The sequence below is a fragment of the Crocodylus siamensis genome, chromosome 2 (assembly GCF_052110815.1).
Source record: "Crocodylus siamensis isolate JL-2025a chromosome 2, ASM5211081v1, whole genome shotgun sequence".
Classification (NCBI taxonomy): domain Eukaryota; kingdom Metazoa; phylum Chordata; order Crocodylia; family Crocodylidae; genus Crocodylus; species Crocodylus siamensis.
Genome location: NC_143396.1, coordinates 220,022,302 through 220,038,653, shown reverse-complemented (window position 1 = coordinate 220,038,653; position 16,352 = coordinate 220,022,302). Strand labels below are relative to the sequence as shown.

Below are 16,352 nucleotides of genomic sequence, written 5' to 3'. Positions count from 1 at the left end.
TCCATTCCATTCAGATATGACTTAGCCTACTATGCTGTGTAAGAAGCTAGAATTCTTTTGGTCAAGCCATATGGTATCCTGTGGTTAACATAATTGACTTGGGTGGGAGCCTTTGAACATTTAAAACTAGACTAGGAAGATCCTTGGAAGCAATCCTACTTTGGCCCTGAGTGGATAGCCTGGACAGGACTGAACAGTTCTGTAGCTTTCAACTCATGTTCCAGTGTGGATAATCAGCTGTCTCTTTGGCCATCTTTTCCCCCTGGCCAGCAGGGAGAGTTTTTCCTTGGTGGGTGGGTTTATGAACTACAAGTAGAGACACCTTTTCCTGTTCACTGGGAGCACAATCTCAGCACAGAGACAAGGGGAAGAGGGGCTGCTCGGTACTTAGTAAGGTCCACTTTTGCCTGAAAATCCCAACGTCCTCTATAGTGAATCTGTAGGAGAAAGAATGTGGATCCTCTGGGATGTATAGGGTGAGGTCCAACATAAGGTCCTACATGAGGTTTTATCCCTTATGTTGAGTTACTTTAGCAGGAGAAGGAGGGTCTTCTCTCACCTCCCTTAGCCTCCATCTTTAGCTCCACTCTATTCATTCCTGCTTGACACCCTGTGAAATATGTAAATGTGTTGAATCTGCACATGTGAATCTCAAGTTATTTTTTGTTGGATTTGCTAATGCCACTGCGTGGATCATTTTTACTTGGTTTACAATATGTTCTGTGCCTGCCAGTTTGGCAGCACTCTTTCCTGCACTTGTGGCTGGAGTCATGTATTTATGAATGCAAAGGCAAACATAACACACCCTCCTTGCCCTGAGGGTTGGCACTAATGGGCTAACTGTTTGTCTTTGTTCCTTCCAGCTGTTCTGACAAAGATGCTGGCCAAAACTTGTGTGCCCGGGAAAATGAGGCAGTGCTGGCAACCACAGGCAAGTTCCTCTTCTTTCTCCTTATCTAGTTTGGCCCTTCTTCCAGGCCAAGCCAGTGCCTTTCGCTCCACAGTGCTTCTGACTCAAATTTGTTCCGAGTAAGAGAATGAAAATCAGCCACCATCATTTGCCAGTACCAAACTGTGTCTGCTCCAGGTGGCCAGAAGACAGTGGATTGTCATTACATGATGCCAGAGAGCCCCTTCTCTCTGTTCTCCCCTGCCCCCCACCTTTGTCTACTCAGCTGGGGTAGGCTTAGTTCCAGAAAGCCTGCCTTTTCCTTCTTCCCTCTTTTAGTCTAGACTTTCTGAAAAGGGAAGCTTATTTCCCTCTGCAGAGAGTAACTACCAGGTTATGGGAGGGCTAATGGTAGAAGGCTGACTGATCCCTGTCATCAGGCTAAACCATCACCCCCTTTTCCAAGGTCTTCTCCATGCACCTGATTCCTTGAGTCCATCCTTTCCACCCCAGCAGCCCCCAGAATGCACCAGAGGGCTGAGGTTACACCAAACAAAGCCTCCTCTCCTCCCAGACGTGACTTCCTGACACCTTGGCATGGATGCTTACATGGAGAGTGGGTATACCAGGGTGAACACAGTCTGGTGGTACAGAAGGGCCCTTAACTAGTCATTGCTGTTCTCTTTCAGGAGAAGGATTGCATGTCAGTTATGTTATTGGAGGCCTCCTGAGTGTCCTGTTCATTCTGCTGCTTATCGCTGCTTTGATTATATACAGGTACCTCTCCACTCCCTTTAGCTCTGACCTTGGTGGATGGAGTCCCATGGTTGAAAGACTCTTAGCAAAGGTCATCTAGAGCTACACTCCCTGCAATCTGTGTTGAAAGCTGTGTTGGCTGCTTTCTATTATGACTGTTTTATTTTATATACAAAACTCTTACATTACTTGGAAAGCAGATCAAGCTGTCATGGGGCTTGAAAGCTCTCCTCCCTATGGGAACTCACAAAAAGTGTAAACCCTTTCTCCCTTGGATCCTTGTCTGTGTTTTATACAGAGAGTCTGAATGTGATGTCCAAGAATGTGTTTAAATTTGTGCCACCCTAGCTATGGAGGTTGTCTGGTAAATCTGTGAGTTCCAAATACTTTCTGCCCACTTCTTCCGTGGGCTTCACCCTGAGGGACTGTTTTCCTTTTGCCAATCATTATCCCTGTAAAGCCATGCATCCTATTCTGCCCTCACTAATTTTAGTTTGGTGGTAGTCATTAGAACTCTACCACGCTGTGTTAATGTATGATGACTGTAGGATAGTTGTAGGGACCTGATGAAAAAGGCTCTTCTCTGGCCTGAGTGAGGAAATAGGAGATCACTGGAACCTTTTATTCATTGTATGATGGAACAGCTTCAGTGCTCCATCACTTTAAGGGCTGGAATAGGCAGCTGGCAGGTCGTTGATTACGGTGGTAATTTTAGAGCCCAGCTCTCAGGTCTGAGGGGGCAGTTTGCCAGCCAGCAAGGGAGTAACATCACCCAGCTGAGATACTGCTCCAGGAATACCTTGGAGATAAGGGCTAGGGCTATGGGGAAGGAGGAGGCCCCATGGTCCTGGGCATGACCTAAAACTGCACCCTGCTGGGGCAGGGAGGCCTGGTGGGACTGCCTGTGGTGGGGCAGTGCCATTCAAGTGCTGGGACTGCTAACTTCTCCAGTGAAAAGTGGCGCCTCAATAACCCTAGCCTCCATCATCTGGTAGGTTACTGGTGGGAGCAGTGGGGCCAGGTATGCCTACCAAGAGGTACCTGAGCCCATCTGGGTGTAAGACCCAGGAGTGGGGGCCAGGCATGCTCAGAGAGGAGCACCTGAGCCTGCAGGGGTGTAAGACCCAAGGCCCTAATGAGGGGTGGAGTTGAGGCCAGGTACGCTTAGAGGGAAGCATCTGAGCCTGAGAGGGGTGTTCAACCCTGGGTCCACAGAGTAGGGGTGCAGTGTTGGCTCAAGGAAGGGGCGGTGTGGTCCAGTGAGGGGTTAGGAGCAGAGGCAGCCCACAGTTGGTGAATTGACTGGCAACTGTTCAGATGAGAGTCATGGAAGAGACCCAAGAGGCTGAGCTAGGGCCACTCGAGGAATGAAACATCAAGCTTGATGGCCCTCCGGGGTTGCTCAAGGGAGCAGGGCAGGGTGTGTGTGGTCCAGGGACAGGCAGTATGCTAGAGGCCCCTGTGAGAGAGGGGTAGAGTGAAAGAGGCCCTGGTGAGAGAGGGATGGTGTGAATGTGGCCCAGAACAGGGCAGTGTGTAAAGGGCCAAACTACATCCTGAGTTTGACCTGGCCTTAAACTGGAGATGGAACAAACAATATGCCATCTGTGAGGCATGGGACACATTAAGGGAAGGTTGGAGCGTGTACTTATCACCTTTGTATATCAGGGTGTTCAAAGAGCAGCCTCCCACCTATTTAATATCAGGATCAATTAACAAAAAGGCATGGCAGAAAAATGAGGTGGGCAGTTTGCCCATAGACAGGAGATTGGCTGATACTGAGAACAGGCCTGGGAGTTTGTCCCCGTAACACATTGGGTTGTGGCTTTTCTTATGGAATCTTTCATTTTGGCAATAGAATCTTGCCTTGCTGATGACAGTTTTCTTCCTACAGGCACAATAAATCCAAGTTCACAGACCCTGGCTTGGGGAACCTGACCTATAGTAATCCCTCATACCGGACATCTACCCAAGAAGTGAAGATCGAAACTATTCCTAAGCCAGCAATGTACAACCAGCTATGCTATAAGAAAGAGGTAAGAGCTGCTGCCTGGGGCCTTGGGGTCCCAGCTCAAGCTGTTATAATCCTGCAAAACTGAGGAGATAACGGAAGTGACTTTGGCTTGAGTTTTGGCAGGTGCCTTCTACACTTCTTTCTCCAATGTTTGCATGGGTGAGGTTAGGGCACCTTTCAGTCGATTACTCAGTGAGACTCACGTGGGTTAACAAGCAGTATCCCTTGCTTCCCCAGTGGCACAGACTAGGGGTGTGTGAAGCGGGCCCTATTTGATTCGGATTCGGCCTGAATCAGGAACAGTGATTCGATTTGTTGATTGATTCAGCTAAATCTGAATCTGAAAATTCAATGCCGATTCGGAGAATCAGCAATTTGGACATAGGCACAGCTTTAAAAGTTTTTTCTACGTACCTTGAGGTACCAGTGCAACTTGTGAACACTGCAGTCCTGGGGCACATGGAGCATCCCACAGGAGTGTGAGGGGGCCCTCCACGTGCTTGGTGGTGAACCCAGAAGTGGACTGGAAGTTCAGGTCCACTTCTGGGTCTTCTGCAAAGCGCGCTGGTGGGCCCAGCAGACCTGGAAGTGGATTGGAAGTGCTTCGGGTCCACTTCCAGGTCTGCTGCCGAGTGCGCTGGAGAGCCCCCCGCATTCCCGTAGGACACTCCATGCGTCCCAGCACTGCAGCATTCACGAGCCACCTGCTATCTAAAGGTATGTAGAAAAAACATTTAAAGTTATGTCTATGTCTGAATAGCCGAATCTTTCCAAATCGAACCAGGGACCGAAGCTGCTCACAGCCCTAGCACAGACCTATATTAGGCTCCTGTCTTCTTTACCACTCCTATGGTATCTTATCTTTTTTTGCTGCAGTAGCAGCAACTACTGATACCTAAGGTATTGGAGCCCAAAGGGAAGCTTCTGCTGGACCCATGCTCCCTGGTGGCTTCTACCTCAAGTGCTGTTTTGGACACTGGGGAGCCAGGCAGCAAAAAGAGGGCAGGAAAGGTGGACACAGTTTTTCACTATGCACCATATGGAGTGGATAGGGTGGGGAGAGCAGCTGATGCTCCTGATGACTCGGGTATTGTTATAAAACCATATGGGTCTGTGTGCAACAGGCAGAGGGTTTAGCTTGATATCTTATAGCACTTAGTTTCTCTTCTTGGTTTCTTCCTCAGAAGTTTTCCCATTCCTTTGATACCTTCTCATCTTCCCTCTTCTGATTTCTGCCTGCATCCTTATGCCAGGTATTATTGCTTGGTGTGTATCTCCCATATCTTTCACTCCTGCGCTACTAAGTGGTTCTAACACTGTCCCGTACTAATTACTGTTTGGCTGGCTTTTCTCACTGTCCTTTCTTCATCTCTTTAAACAAGCTCAGCCTGCCTTCCTGTGCCGGGGAAGCAGAGGTCCCTGGTCATGGCTTAGGGTCTGCTGTGTATGATGCTTAAAGAAAATGGCTTTCTCTGGGAGTGTTTATGATTTTCACAGACAAGGCCTGTTAGATCATTCAGTCCCTTTCCCACCACAGGACTGTTAAAGAGAGGACAAACCATTAGTGGTTTCATTTTAAATGTCCCATGTTGTAGATTTCACCTCCTGTCTGCTCAGATTCAGCCTTGTAGAACTTGCTGTTAGGATAATTTCTCTGAGAACATAATTATTTCCTGTTTTTCATCTCTGTCCCATTGCTCCTAGATCTACCTGCATATGTCCCTCATAATTCTCTTTCTGCAGTTTTGTCTATCAAATGTTCCTATGCCCACTTAGTTATCACTGAGAAGAGTTAGACCAATTTTACTCCAGTCTCTGCTCATGATCCCTATTTGCCTCTGGTCATTTCTATTGATCCTCTGGGGGGTTCTTTCAGTATTTCACAAATACTGTGGAACTCAGACCCAAACACAGTATCTCAGATGGCCAGTCTTGTGAGGAATAAAAAGAGCAACTCAGATGTCAGTATATGACTGCTCTGGGATGTGAGGCATTTGTATTTGCATCAGCCTTTTTGGAGAAGTGTCTCACTGTAAAATCATACCTGAGTCCCTGCCATTGATTCTGTCTCTTCAGCTGCTTCTGCTTCCCTTTGTTTTTCTGTCCTGTGTGGGCTCCGGTATAAGATTTTTATTGGCCCCAAAATGGCATTGCTTGCATTACGCAATTGAATCATAAGGACCACCTTTTTCCCATTGTCTGTCCTCAGATTGAAGGAGCCTGAAGTATGAGATAGAAGCTCCTCTGAGGAGGGTAAGGGTCTGTTGGGCTGAGTATGGTGAGGGGAAGCCTAAAGTGGACTCTACTAGTGCCTTCATTGCAAGAGCCGGTTACCCTTTGCATTGAAGTCCAGCCCTTCTGCTTGCTTTGCTGCCTGCCTTCATTCCAGCCTGTTTTGTTCTTTGGCAAGGGGTAACCAATCCTCTGCAGGCATCTTTCATTCTGTGGTTTCCCTTTTCACAGGCTAGTCCTGATCACAGCTACACCAAGGAGAAGATCAAGATTGTGGAAGGTATATGCCTCCTGTCCAGTGACGATTCTGAGTGGGATGACCTCAAGCAGATACGGAGCTCCCGGGGAGGAATTCTCCGGGACCATGTCTGCATGAAGACAGACACGGTTTCTATCCAGGCCAGTTCTGGCTCACTGGATGATACCGAAACTGAGCAGTTGCTACAGGAGGAGCAGTCTGAGTGCAGCAGTGTCAACACTGCAGCAGCCACTCCTGAGCGGCGCGGCTCACTCCCAGACACAGGCTGGAAACACCAACGCAAGCCCTCCACGGAGAGCGAGGTCTAAAGCACATTCTATCTTCAGGATGCTCATACCCTCTGCAGCCTCTGCTCTGCATGAATGAGACAGGACTCTGCCTGCCATGCAGGAGGAGCCCAGAGGCTAGCCTCCCAGTTTCACGGAGCCTAGAGACTGCAGTTACCATCTGGCAAGAAGCCTGAGCCAGACTGTGTTCTTGTGGCTGGGGGGATGGAACCCTGAGACCTTTTTGGCTCATTCTCACTGTTTGTGGTTTATTTATATGTTCCTTTTTCCCGAAAGCTGCCGTGTTAACTTCTGCAGTGACTCTCTGGGCTAAGTCTGGCTCAGATTCTGTTCCCTATGGTAACCTGAGAGTCCTGCACTGTCCAGCTCATAATTCATGTCCCTAAGAGAGCAGAGCTACTCTACTGCTAGCTCCTGATCAGGCTTAATGTATATTATTGCCCCTTAGTCAGGTGTGAGCAGCACCAGCTGGGTGTTGTGCTATGCTCACTCTTCCTTGATTAATGGGTTATGTCAAGTGGAGGGTGGGCTTCATGGCTGAAGGATGTAGTCAAAGGTGACTTATGTGGAGATAAGGAGAGCAGTCACAGCTGCCATGTTGCACACGATTAGAGTGTCACTATTGTCTTCTGAATACAGAAGTCGCAATCCTGGCCAAATCAGCAGAAATGAAATTATGGACTTCTGCAATGGTTTTTATGTTAATTTGGAGCTATGATGAATCCTGGGACTGGAGCACTGGGACTGTTGCTGGCAATGGACGCTGCTCCTGTTCACCTCACCACAGGCACCTGTCCACTCTGCTTCTACTCTGGAAAATGACTCCATGCACATAGCACCTTCACAACTGCTACCCATGCATACTGGAGTCAGCTACCACATATGTGGACAGAGATTTAATTGTTCTTTTGCTAGCCCTGTAGTGATAAGGAAAGTTCATCTCAGAGCTTAGGAGAAAGAACCAGATTCTTTTCCTCTTCCTGCATCATCAGCAAAAATAGTTGCCAGGTTCCAGAAAGAAGACCAACCACTTCTACTTCTGGAAGGCCAGTGGGCTGCCTGGGTGCAGCTGAGGGCCTGTTTCAGCCTCTACAATCTTTTATAACTGGTGATGTAGGAAATGGGACATTCCCAGACTGATGCACTAGAGGCCTACAGTGCTGACACATAGGAAAACTAACTCTTACTAAAACTGAGCCAATTTGACCTGGGGTCATGGAGCTATAGGCACCGTTGTAAAATACTGGTTTATCAAGTTGACCTGCACTTGTAAGTTAGTGGCAAACAGACCTCTGCAGGGGGAACTGTGTTCTTCTTGTCAGCTGTGGGAGGACCTAGTTGAATTCTGGGCTCTGTAAAGCCTTTCCCCTGTGTTAGGCTCCCATCAGCACAGTGCATGGTTGCTTTCCTCCCAGATCCTTCATAGCTGCAAGGGAGCTGGTGTTTGGCCTTACACTCTGTATGATATGCCAGGCCTGGTATGAGTAATAAGCACCTGTATGGAAATAAGACAAACCACTTTTGAATTAGTCTCAGTTTTGGGGAGGGGTCAAGGAAGGCAAGGGATAGAAAACCATCAATGCCATTATTTGAGCTTCCAGAAAGCATCCCTAGCAATTTGGAGCCTTGACCTGCTCTGGAACCATTGTCCCTTGACCCACCACTCTGTAACCCTATGTAGAGAACAAAGGGGTGAAAAAGCTCCCAAAATGGAGTTTAGTCCCTTCCTTTCTTTCACATTTATGGATGTTGTTACTGAAGGTAAAACATTAAATCCCAGGCCAGTTGTTTGGAAGCAAAATGATCCAAGGAAGGAGATCCTTGCAACACCTGTGAAGGATCCCTACTTGGGACTTCTGTCACATCCCATGCATGACATGAGGAGGATGCAGCTAGGGCTGGGGCAGCTATGTAGAGTGGGAATTTGGATGGGTTGTATTTTCCAAGCAGTATTTTTCCAGTTAGTGAACAAAGTCAGTCCCTGTTCTAGCCCATGCTCACTTTGCAGAGGCTCTGCTGTCCACTGCAGAATGTGACCATTACCAGCTGATGGGCAATAGTAGGTAAATCAAGGGATGGTTCTGTAGCTAGGAGAAGGTTTCAACTTACACTACCCAAGCCAAGGCTCAGATTCCAGGTACAGCTGGTGCACAGTCCTGTGGGAAGTGGGCTTAGAGTTAAGACTTTGGAATTTCCTTAAGTTAATGTATAACTTTTTCCTGCTCCCAGAGGGAGAAATTATTTTGAATTGAATTTTAATTTAAATCTAATTATTTGGCTCCAGGCTGGAAATTGTTGTTCCAGGTGCCACTTGTGCTTTGTGTAGTACCAGCTGCTGAGGCCCTGCCAGATAGAGGCCTGGACTCAATGTAAGAAGCAGAGCAGCAGGAATCAAAGCAGTGCACAGCTCACTGACATAGACTTGGGCTGTCTAGGCTACTTCTGGAAGATCAAAGAGTTCAGGTGCAGGAGGGGAAGAGTCCAGTTGTGGGGGAGCCTATGTGCAGGAGCTAGAAAAGGTGGCTGCAGCAGCAGCAGCAGGAGGGGGTATGAGTGTGTGGAAGAAGACTCAGACATTCTGGGGCACATTCCTACTCCTGTTCTGACAGACTGTGTTACTGTGTTACTCTGCACTGCATATCAAAACTCCAGGCACTGAGGAGGGAAGGATCGGATATATGTACCCAGTCCCCTCACTGAGGACTCAGAGGTATGTCTACATGGCACAATGAAGTGTTGTACAGCAATAACTGAACTAGCTCTGAACTAGTAGGACTCAGACTGAATAGAGCACCATTCTAATACAGCTATGCTGGTTTCAGTACCTGAGAGCATGGACGCACTTAACAATTGAAACATTTCAGTTGCTGCATCTTGCTGCAGCCTGTCTAGTACCTCTTGGCTGCTGCTAGAGGAGGCTGCAGTATTGAAATGCCTCAGCCAAGTACATTTGACTTGGAAACATTTTGGTGCCTATGTTACTTCATGTAGAGCCAGGTTGGGTATGTCTACCGTGCACAGCACTGTACCTTTAAAATATTTCAAAGGGCCCCTAAACAGCATATAAGCCATTTACAAAGTCTTAAATGTGGCTGAAACCTTCCAAAATAATACCTCTTTAGGTGAAATACTATTTCGGAATATTCCCCTTTTCAGCTGTGTGCGCCTGCTGTGAGCGCATGAGGGCTTGCCTGGGGCTGGAGTCTGCACCCTGCACCACAAGGGCCATTACTAGAATCTAGCCTTCCATTCCCAATCCCCTGGACCTTTCTACTCAGAGGGGGAGAGGAGAGGGAGGATTTGGGACCCCGCCCCCTTTCCCCTCTCCATTTGGCTCCCCCCCTTCTTCTGTGTGAGGAAAGAGGAGTGAGCTGAGAGCAGAGACTCAGGTTGCTGCAGCCTGTCTAGCACCTCTTGGTTGCCACTAGAGGAGGCTGCAGTATTGAAATGCCCCAGTCAGAGCAGCACAAGAGTATACATATGCCCACTGGCTGAAACATTTCCTTTGTGAAATGTTACCAGGTATATTTCACTTGGAAATGTTTCAATGGCTATGTCTGTCTACACCCCATGTTACTTCATGTAGAGCCAGGTTGGGTATTTCTACACTGTGCAACATTGTGCTGCATAGACATGCCATCAGTGAACCTGCGCAAAGAAAAACTGCTTGAGTTACCAGTAAAGAATGAAAAGGGAAGGCCCAGGGACATGGATAGGATTTTTGTAGAGGCAGGCTCCCTGCAGATAGCTGTTGTGTGGAGGCAGCTGCTATACCACAGAGAAGCATGTCCTGTAGGGCAGTGGTCTCCAAAGTGAGGGGTGTGCAAGACGATCCATTGGGGTGCGGGAAGAAAATATTAGAACTTCTATTTATATTTATATAAATATACATATATTGGAGGTGCGTGCTCAAAAATTTTTTACTGATAGGGGTGCGCAATCAAAAAAGTTTGGAGACCACTGCTGTAGGGGAGGTATTAAACAGTTTCTGAACAAAGGGGAACCCAGAGCAATTACCCTTCCTGGTATCTATACCCCAGGAAAACTCTTTCCAGCAGCTAGCAGTGCTTAAACTCTACCTGACATACCCATTTGTCCTCTGTGGAAGGCATCCTGCACATTCCAGCCCCAAGACTATTCAAGTATGTTCTCCCTTCCAACTCCTGTAGAGATTGTGGGACTGCTACACTGGGGAGATAGGGCATGAAATTTACTGCAGCCTCTGTTCCACTAGTGAGATGAGCAAAAGTGATATTCCCTAATGTGTGCAGACAGCCCTTGTGAGATGCTGCTGGGGGTACATCACACTTCCCCATGCTGGGGAGGAGAAGGCCCTCATTGCACTTGGGCTGTATGGAATGTAGAAAGGCCACAGCTGGGGGATGATCTCTTCAGCACTGATTTACTGTGTAAAAAGCAAACCTCTTTCCTGTCTGTCCTGAGCTAACGGCAGTGATTCCCCTGCGTTCCTGTGTAATGGTTTTAACGTTACTCACTGGAGACATTGGACTTTCTGGAGTTATTTAACCACTATGTTCAGTATTTTAGGGGTTGATGATAATTTAATATAAATTTAGCTTTTCTTAATCACTCTGCCTGGTGTTGAGTTGTGAATCATGTATGCTACCCACATTCTTTGAAGGAACAGCCTTGGTCTTTATTTGCATGCTCAATAAGCATTTTGGATGGGTGGACTCTGCTGACCATCAAACTGACTATAACATGACTTCCACCAGTTGAAGCTTGAACTGGGGCCCAGTGTCAAAAAAGATCCAAGTACAGCTTTAAATGTAGCAAACTCACTGCCTTCTCCCCTCACTACTAGATTAGCATGGCACTAAAAGCAAGAGTAGCCTAATTCTGAAGGACATGGTGACCAAATTGATGTAAGCCCTGCTTTTTCCTAATGAAAAGGGGTAGTCCTGAGGAGATCAGAGCGGGAATGAAGAGGAGCAGAAGCTATATTCGATTCCTGAGTTCTTTGTCTATTTTTTTCTGGCACTTTTAAATAGCTCTAAATAACTACTAATGAATCTTTTAAATTGGCCAAAATAAGATGGGTAATGGATGAGATGTTTAATTATGGTACTGCAAATACAAGGTAGGATTGTTGCTACCAGTGACTCTTTCTAGATTCTTCCTTATGAAGGTCTAAAATCTCTTTACAAAGTTTAATGAACTTTGCATCAGACCTGCCATGGAAGGGGAGGATGCTACCACTATCCCTGCAGGAAATAATTTCTCTGTGCTTATGAAGTAAGCCATGCAGAGATAGAAGCAAGATGTGTTCTGACAGCTGGTTCCTCACTATAAACACTGACTTTTGAATATACTGGGGGAGGAGGACAGAGTGCTGAATAATTGAAACATGCTGCCGTTTCTTTTCATGATGATAGTTAACAACCTGCCTTTTAAGCTAACCCCATTTTCCCATAATTGTAACTTTCCAAAAGCATCTATGTTTGTGACTGAAGTCCTTCACTTTAGACTCTGCCCTGAGACTCCTTTTCCCTTAATCCCTTTAGATGTTGAAAGTGATCAGGGTGAAAAGGACACGTGTTGTGCCTGCATGACAGATTTTCTACACCAAATTAGTTCCAGCCTACACCAGTAAGGCTTTTAGGTGTGTAGGTATGGTCTGTAGTTTTACTGGGGAGGTTCCAGAGCTGCATAAGTACATATAACACCTAATGCATATATTCAACTACATCAGCAAGAAGAGCTGAGTTCTCTTTTCTTGTGTGAACATTTCTGTGTTGTTAGTACCAAACAAATAGAATTTAACTGTAAACTAACCAAATATTATATTGTCTTTGAACAATAAGAAACCATAATATGAAAAGCTCACATAATGCTAGCTTGTCCTCTTGCATAGCATGCCTTTTTATAGTATTTAGCAATCCTAATGACTAAATAATACACTACTACAATACACCTGTTGATGGCTGTAGCAGAACCTAAATTCACCACTGTTTAGCTTTAGTGAAAGCATGATTGCCAGAGTGAAATTTGGCCATGTACATTTACTAGAGAAATTAAGTTTAAGCGGGATACACATGATGGTTAAAATCCTAGTCTAAATACCTTCTAGATTTTTGTGTTTAATGCTTTTTTTTTAAACGAGTAGTTTTCTATACTCATAGACAAGATCCATACAATGCTTTCAATCAGGGATTCTCAAAGAAGCTGTCAGAGCACCCTGGGGTGGCACTGGATGTAAGGAGATAAGTGTGGGCCCAGTCTATTCTCTCCCTGGATGCTGCCCACCTCCCACTGACCAGCCTCTCTGCAAGGCGGTTAGCACTGTAATAAATTAGTTTTTGCAATAGCATGTTGCTCAATTCCCAAAAGCTAGGATTCTATAAAAAGGTAGAAAACCAATGCTTTAAATGCTTGGATACCACAATGAGTACAGAGTAAACATCTAAATCTGTTGATTCTGCCATGTAAAATTTATAGAAAGCTTGTCACTGATCTCTCAGCCCTGGAAAGTAAATACAGAAGTCTTAATCCTGGCACAATCAGCAAAACCAAGTCATGTTCTGGTAAAAAAAGTGAATTGAAAAGACCAGACTTTTTGCTTTTATTTGTACCTGCACCAAAGTTATGGAATCTTTTTTTTTAGGTCTAGTGTCTTGATGAAGTTGATAAGGAAGTTCCATCTCTGGCAGGTGAGTCTTCATGTGACTGATTCATTTTAATAGTTTGACTGAGTCCTCTTCCCTGTCTACTGAGCCTTCAGGCCACCTAGCTAATTTCATACCACCCAAATTGAGCAAGTCAGCAAACTGCTGGCAGCTGTACTTGCATAAGACTTGTGAGAGTGGTTTAGACAGGTGAGTCTCAACCAGGGTGAAGGCAGGGTAGATCTGACCAAGATAGACTGCGAACACAATATTTCCTGGGCTGGAGCTCAGGTCATCAGATGCTCTCTTCATACTCTGCTTTCAGCATATCCTTTCCTGGCATCTGATGAAGTGAGCATCAGCTCAGAAGGCTTGTACTTTCTCTGTGTATCATATATCCAGGGGCGGATCGGGGGGAGGTGCACTAGGGCACTTGCATCCACCCACCAATCCTGCTCCACCAACTGCCTGGCAGTAGCAGCAGCAGCAAATCTAGTCAGACAGTGCTGAGGTCGCTACTTGACTTCCTGGCTGTTTCTAACACCCCTGATCCCTTCTCAACTCTTTATTCCACAGTTGTTAATGACCCTCTCTTCCTTTTAATGGTTGTGATGTTCCTCCCATCAATCTAGCCTTTGTTTTGCAACTCTGCTGTGTGTTAGGAGCTTCATTCCCACAGAAGCCAATTCATAGCCCTGCAGATTTGTTTGTAAACTCATTCTGATGAAGTTATATTTGGTTTTACTACAATCCTAGACTGAATAATCCAGCTCTGGCCCTCTAGTTTATAAAGGAACCTTCCTATTTCTATCTAGAGAAAAATGTGCTATATTTTATGTGCTGATGCCCCTCAATCTGTACCCTCCCTTTCAAAATCCTACATCTGCCTATGCTTATATCTCTAGATGTATTGCTACCCACCAAACTTTGTGTGCACACACTCTAATCTAGTTCATCTAAGAGGGGCCTTGTCACACATTCAAACTAAAGCTGGATAGAACCCAGGTATAAAGTTGCTGCATACTTTCAAGCACTAACTTTGGAGCTGGTTGCATATGTTCATGGTGTGATCATCCCTTTGCAAGCATGGCCAGCCTACACTTACTGTGTGATTCACTACTGTGGCATACGTGTAACATAGGGCAGCCCAGTGCCTCTCTGAGGCAAGGACCGGTCCAGGCCATGCCATCCTCCCTGGAGGCTGGCAAGCTGCAAGCCCACCTCTACAGCCTCGACCCGGAGGCCTCCGCACCTGCCCCTTTAAGAGCACAGCTCAGTGCGTGGCACAAGCCGCGTTCAAACCGCCCAATGAGGCGGCGGGGGCGAGGCCGGCGGCGGCCAATGAGCGCTCAGGACACTGGGAGGTGCGGGCGGGGTAGTGATTTCAAACCCCGTTGCTGAGGAGGCTCCTGGCTGCCCGCGCCCGACCCAGCCGGGCCTAGGTGAGCGCCGCTACCTGCCCTGGCCCGTCGGCCGGCCGGCCCCCCCGCTCCCGCCCCCGCCTGCCGCGGCTCGCGCGGGGTGTGGCGACGCGAACCCTGGGGCTTCCCCGGTGCCGCGCGTGGACCCTTCCCCCTCGCTGGGCGGCGGGTAGGGGCAGGGTCACGGGCGGGGCAGAGCTTCGGTGTCGCGGCGGCCCGTGGGTGCCCCGGGATTGGCCGGTCCGCTGTTCCCGGGCTGGGGCCTTGCGGCTCGGTGGCGGCTGCCTCTGCGTGGTGCGTGTCCTAGTCTCCGGCGGGACGCGGGGCCGTAGGGCTTCTGGGCAGCCGCATCCTGCCTCTTGCCCGCGACTGCTCCTCGGCTGCAGCCTACGTGCGAGGGGCAGGGCTCCGCGAGGCGTTCAGCCGGGCTGCTGGCTGTCCGGGGCCTGTCTCTTCTGCCTCGGAGCCGCAAGGTTTCTGCTGCTCCTGTGCAAGCCCCCGCTGGTGCAGTTTGATTCCAGCTGTCTGGAAGTGGTTCTGTTTCTTTGGTTAGGAGGCAGCTGTCGTCCTGGGCGCTGAACTTCAGGGCTGTATAGAGAATCTGGGAAAACAGGAGCGGGAAGGGACCCGAGGAGGCTGTCTAGCCTTGTGCAGTGGCTTTCAATATGTGGTCCGTGGATCTCTGGGGGTCTGCAGAATACATCTAAGGGGTGTGTGAAAGACGATTGTGATCCATCAGAAATACGCAAATACTCATGCTTACAATTCAGAGAGGGCTGCACCTCCTTCCAAATTCTTTAGGAGTCCGCAAAATGAAAAAAGGCTGAAAACCACTTATCTCGTCCAACCCCTTGCACAAAGCAGGGCTCTCCCCACCGATTATCATCCCAGCCAACTCTGTCTCCCTGGGTCTTAAAAACCTCTGAGAACAAAGATTCCACATCCTCTCTGGGTAAATGATTCCAGTGCTTTACTACCTACCTAGTGAGAGTTTCTCCTCATATCTAACCTCAGCTTCCCTTGCTTCAACCTGAGATTGTTGGTCCTGTATATTGCATAACTCTTCCAGTTCTCATTTGCAAAAAGAATAGAGCCATTTGTTTTGTTGTTGGACTGTCTGCAGTGAGAGGGTTTTGCTCTACTGTGCTGGCAGGGTGATGCCATGTGAGCTCTGAGTTTACACAGTCTGTCTCTGCAGGCCATGGCCCTAAAAGATGCATATTTAGAAAGATGCTGGCAGGTAACCTCTGGCCTATATTTAAACCTAAAAAAAGGTTACCAAATTTAATATGGGTAGAGGTGTATTTGTAATATACTCATGAAATACAAGTGATGAGACCAAGAAGATGGCAGTCAAGTGAGTAAGCACTAGCCTTGTAGGTATTGACTTCTCAACATCCATAGATCAACTGAGCTTGTCAGAAGTTGACCAAATTCTGTCGGTCTCTTTCCCAAGTTTGGCCTTGTTCTGGTCTCCTATGCTGCAAGGATAAGGAAACTTCCGTTTTGAAAACTTGCACATATTTTCCTTGACCTGCAACTTTTGTTCTGAAAAAAAGCAATTGTTACATCAAAGCATACTGAGCTAAATACTAGCCAGGTTAGTAACCTGTGCTTCTAACATGGCTCTCAACAGAAGCAACTAAACTTGGAGTTAAAAAATGTAGTGAATAATTCTCAGGAAGCTCAGAAAACTAGAGGGTGTATGTGTGTGCATGTGAGTGAGATCTGCATGCAATTAAAAGACCTAGATTGTTACTGAAGGGTGGAAAATTGGTGAAACTGGCCAAATTATCTTAAACATTCCTCTAGAGATGTAAGGTGTCCTATATTTCTTTATGTATTAGAACCAAATACATGCATTGTAA

The 16,352-nt window shown here is 47.2% G+C and overlaps 2 protein-coding genes across 6 annotated transcripts in view; both read left to right on the top strand.

Annotated features, from left to right (window-relative positions):
- LRP4 (LDL receptor related protein 4) overlaps positions 1–14,288 on the top strand; it is a 120,554-nt gene extending 106,266 nt beyond the window's left edge. For 2 of the 3 annotated variants that reach the window (XM_090033080.1, XM_090033079.1), the window contains exons 35-38: positions 864–931; positions 1,579–1,666; positions 3,540–3,681; positions 6,123–14,288. In XM_090033080.1, coding sequence (XP_089889206.1) covers positions 864–931; positions 1,579–1,666; positions 3,540–3,681; positions 6,123–6,458 — 634 coding nt within the window. In that variant the 3' untranslated portion in view covers positions 6,459–14,288. Of the gene's footprint in view, positions 1–863; positions 932–1,578; positions 1,667–3,539; positions 3,682–4,843; positions 4,913–6,122 lie in introns of all 3 variants that reach the window. The other variant, XM_090033081.1, reaches the window with a different exon arrangement.
- A 132-nt stretch (positions 14,289–14,420) lies between these two features.
- Positions 14,421–16,352, top strand: part of CKAP5 (cytoskeleton associated protein 5) — a 79,828-nt gene continuing 77,896 nt past the window's right edge. For all 3 annotated transcript variants that reach the window (XM_090033073.1, XM_090033077.1, XM_090033076.1), the window contains exon 1: positions 14,421–14,505. The gene's annotated coding sequence lies outside the window, so the exon portion shown is untranslated. The remainder of the gene's footprint in view (positions 14,506–16,352) is intronic.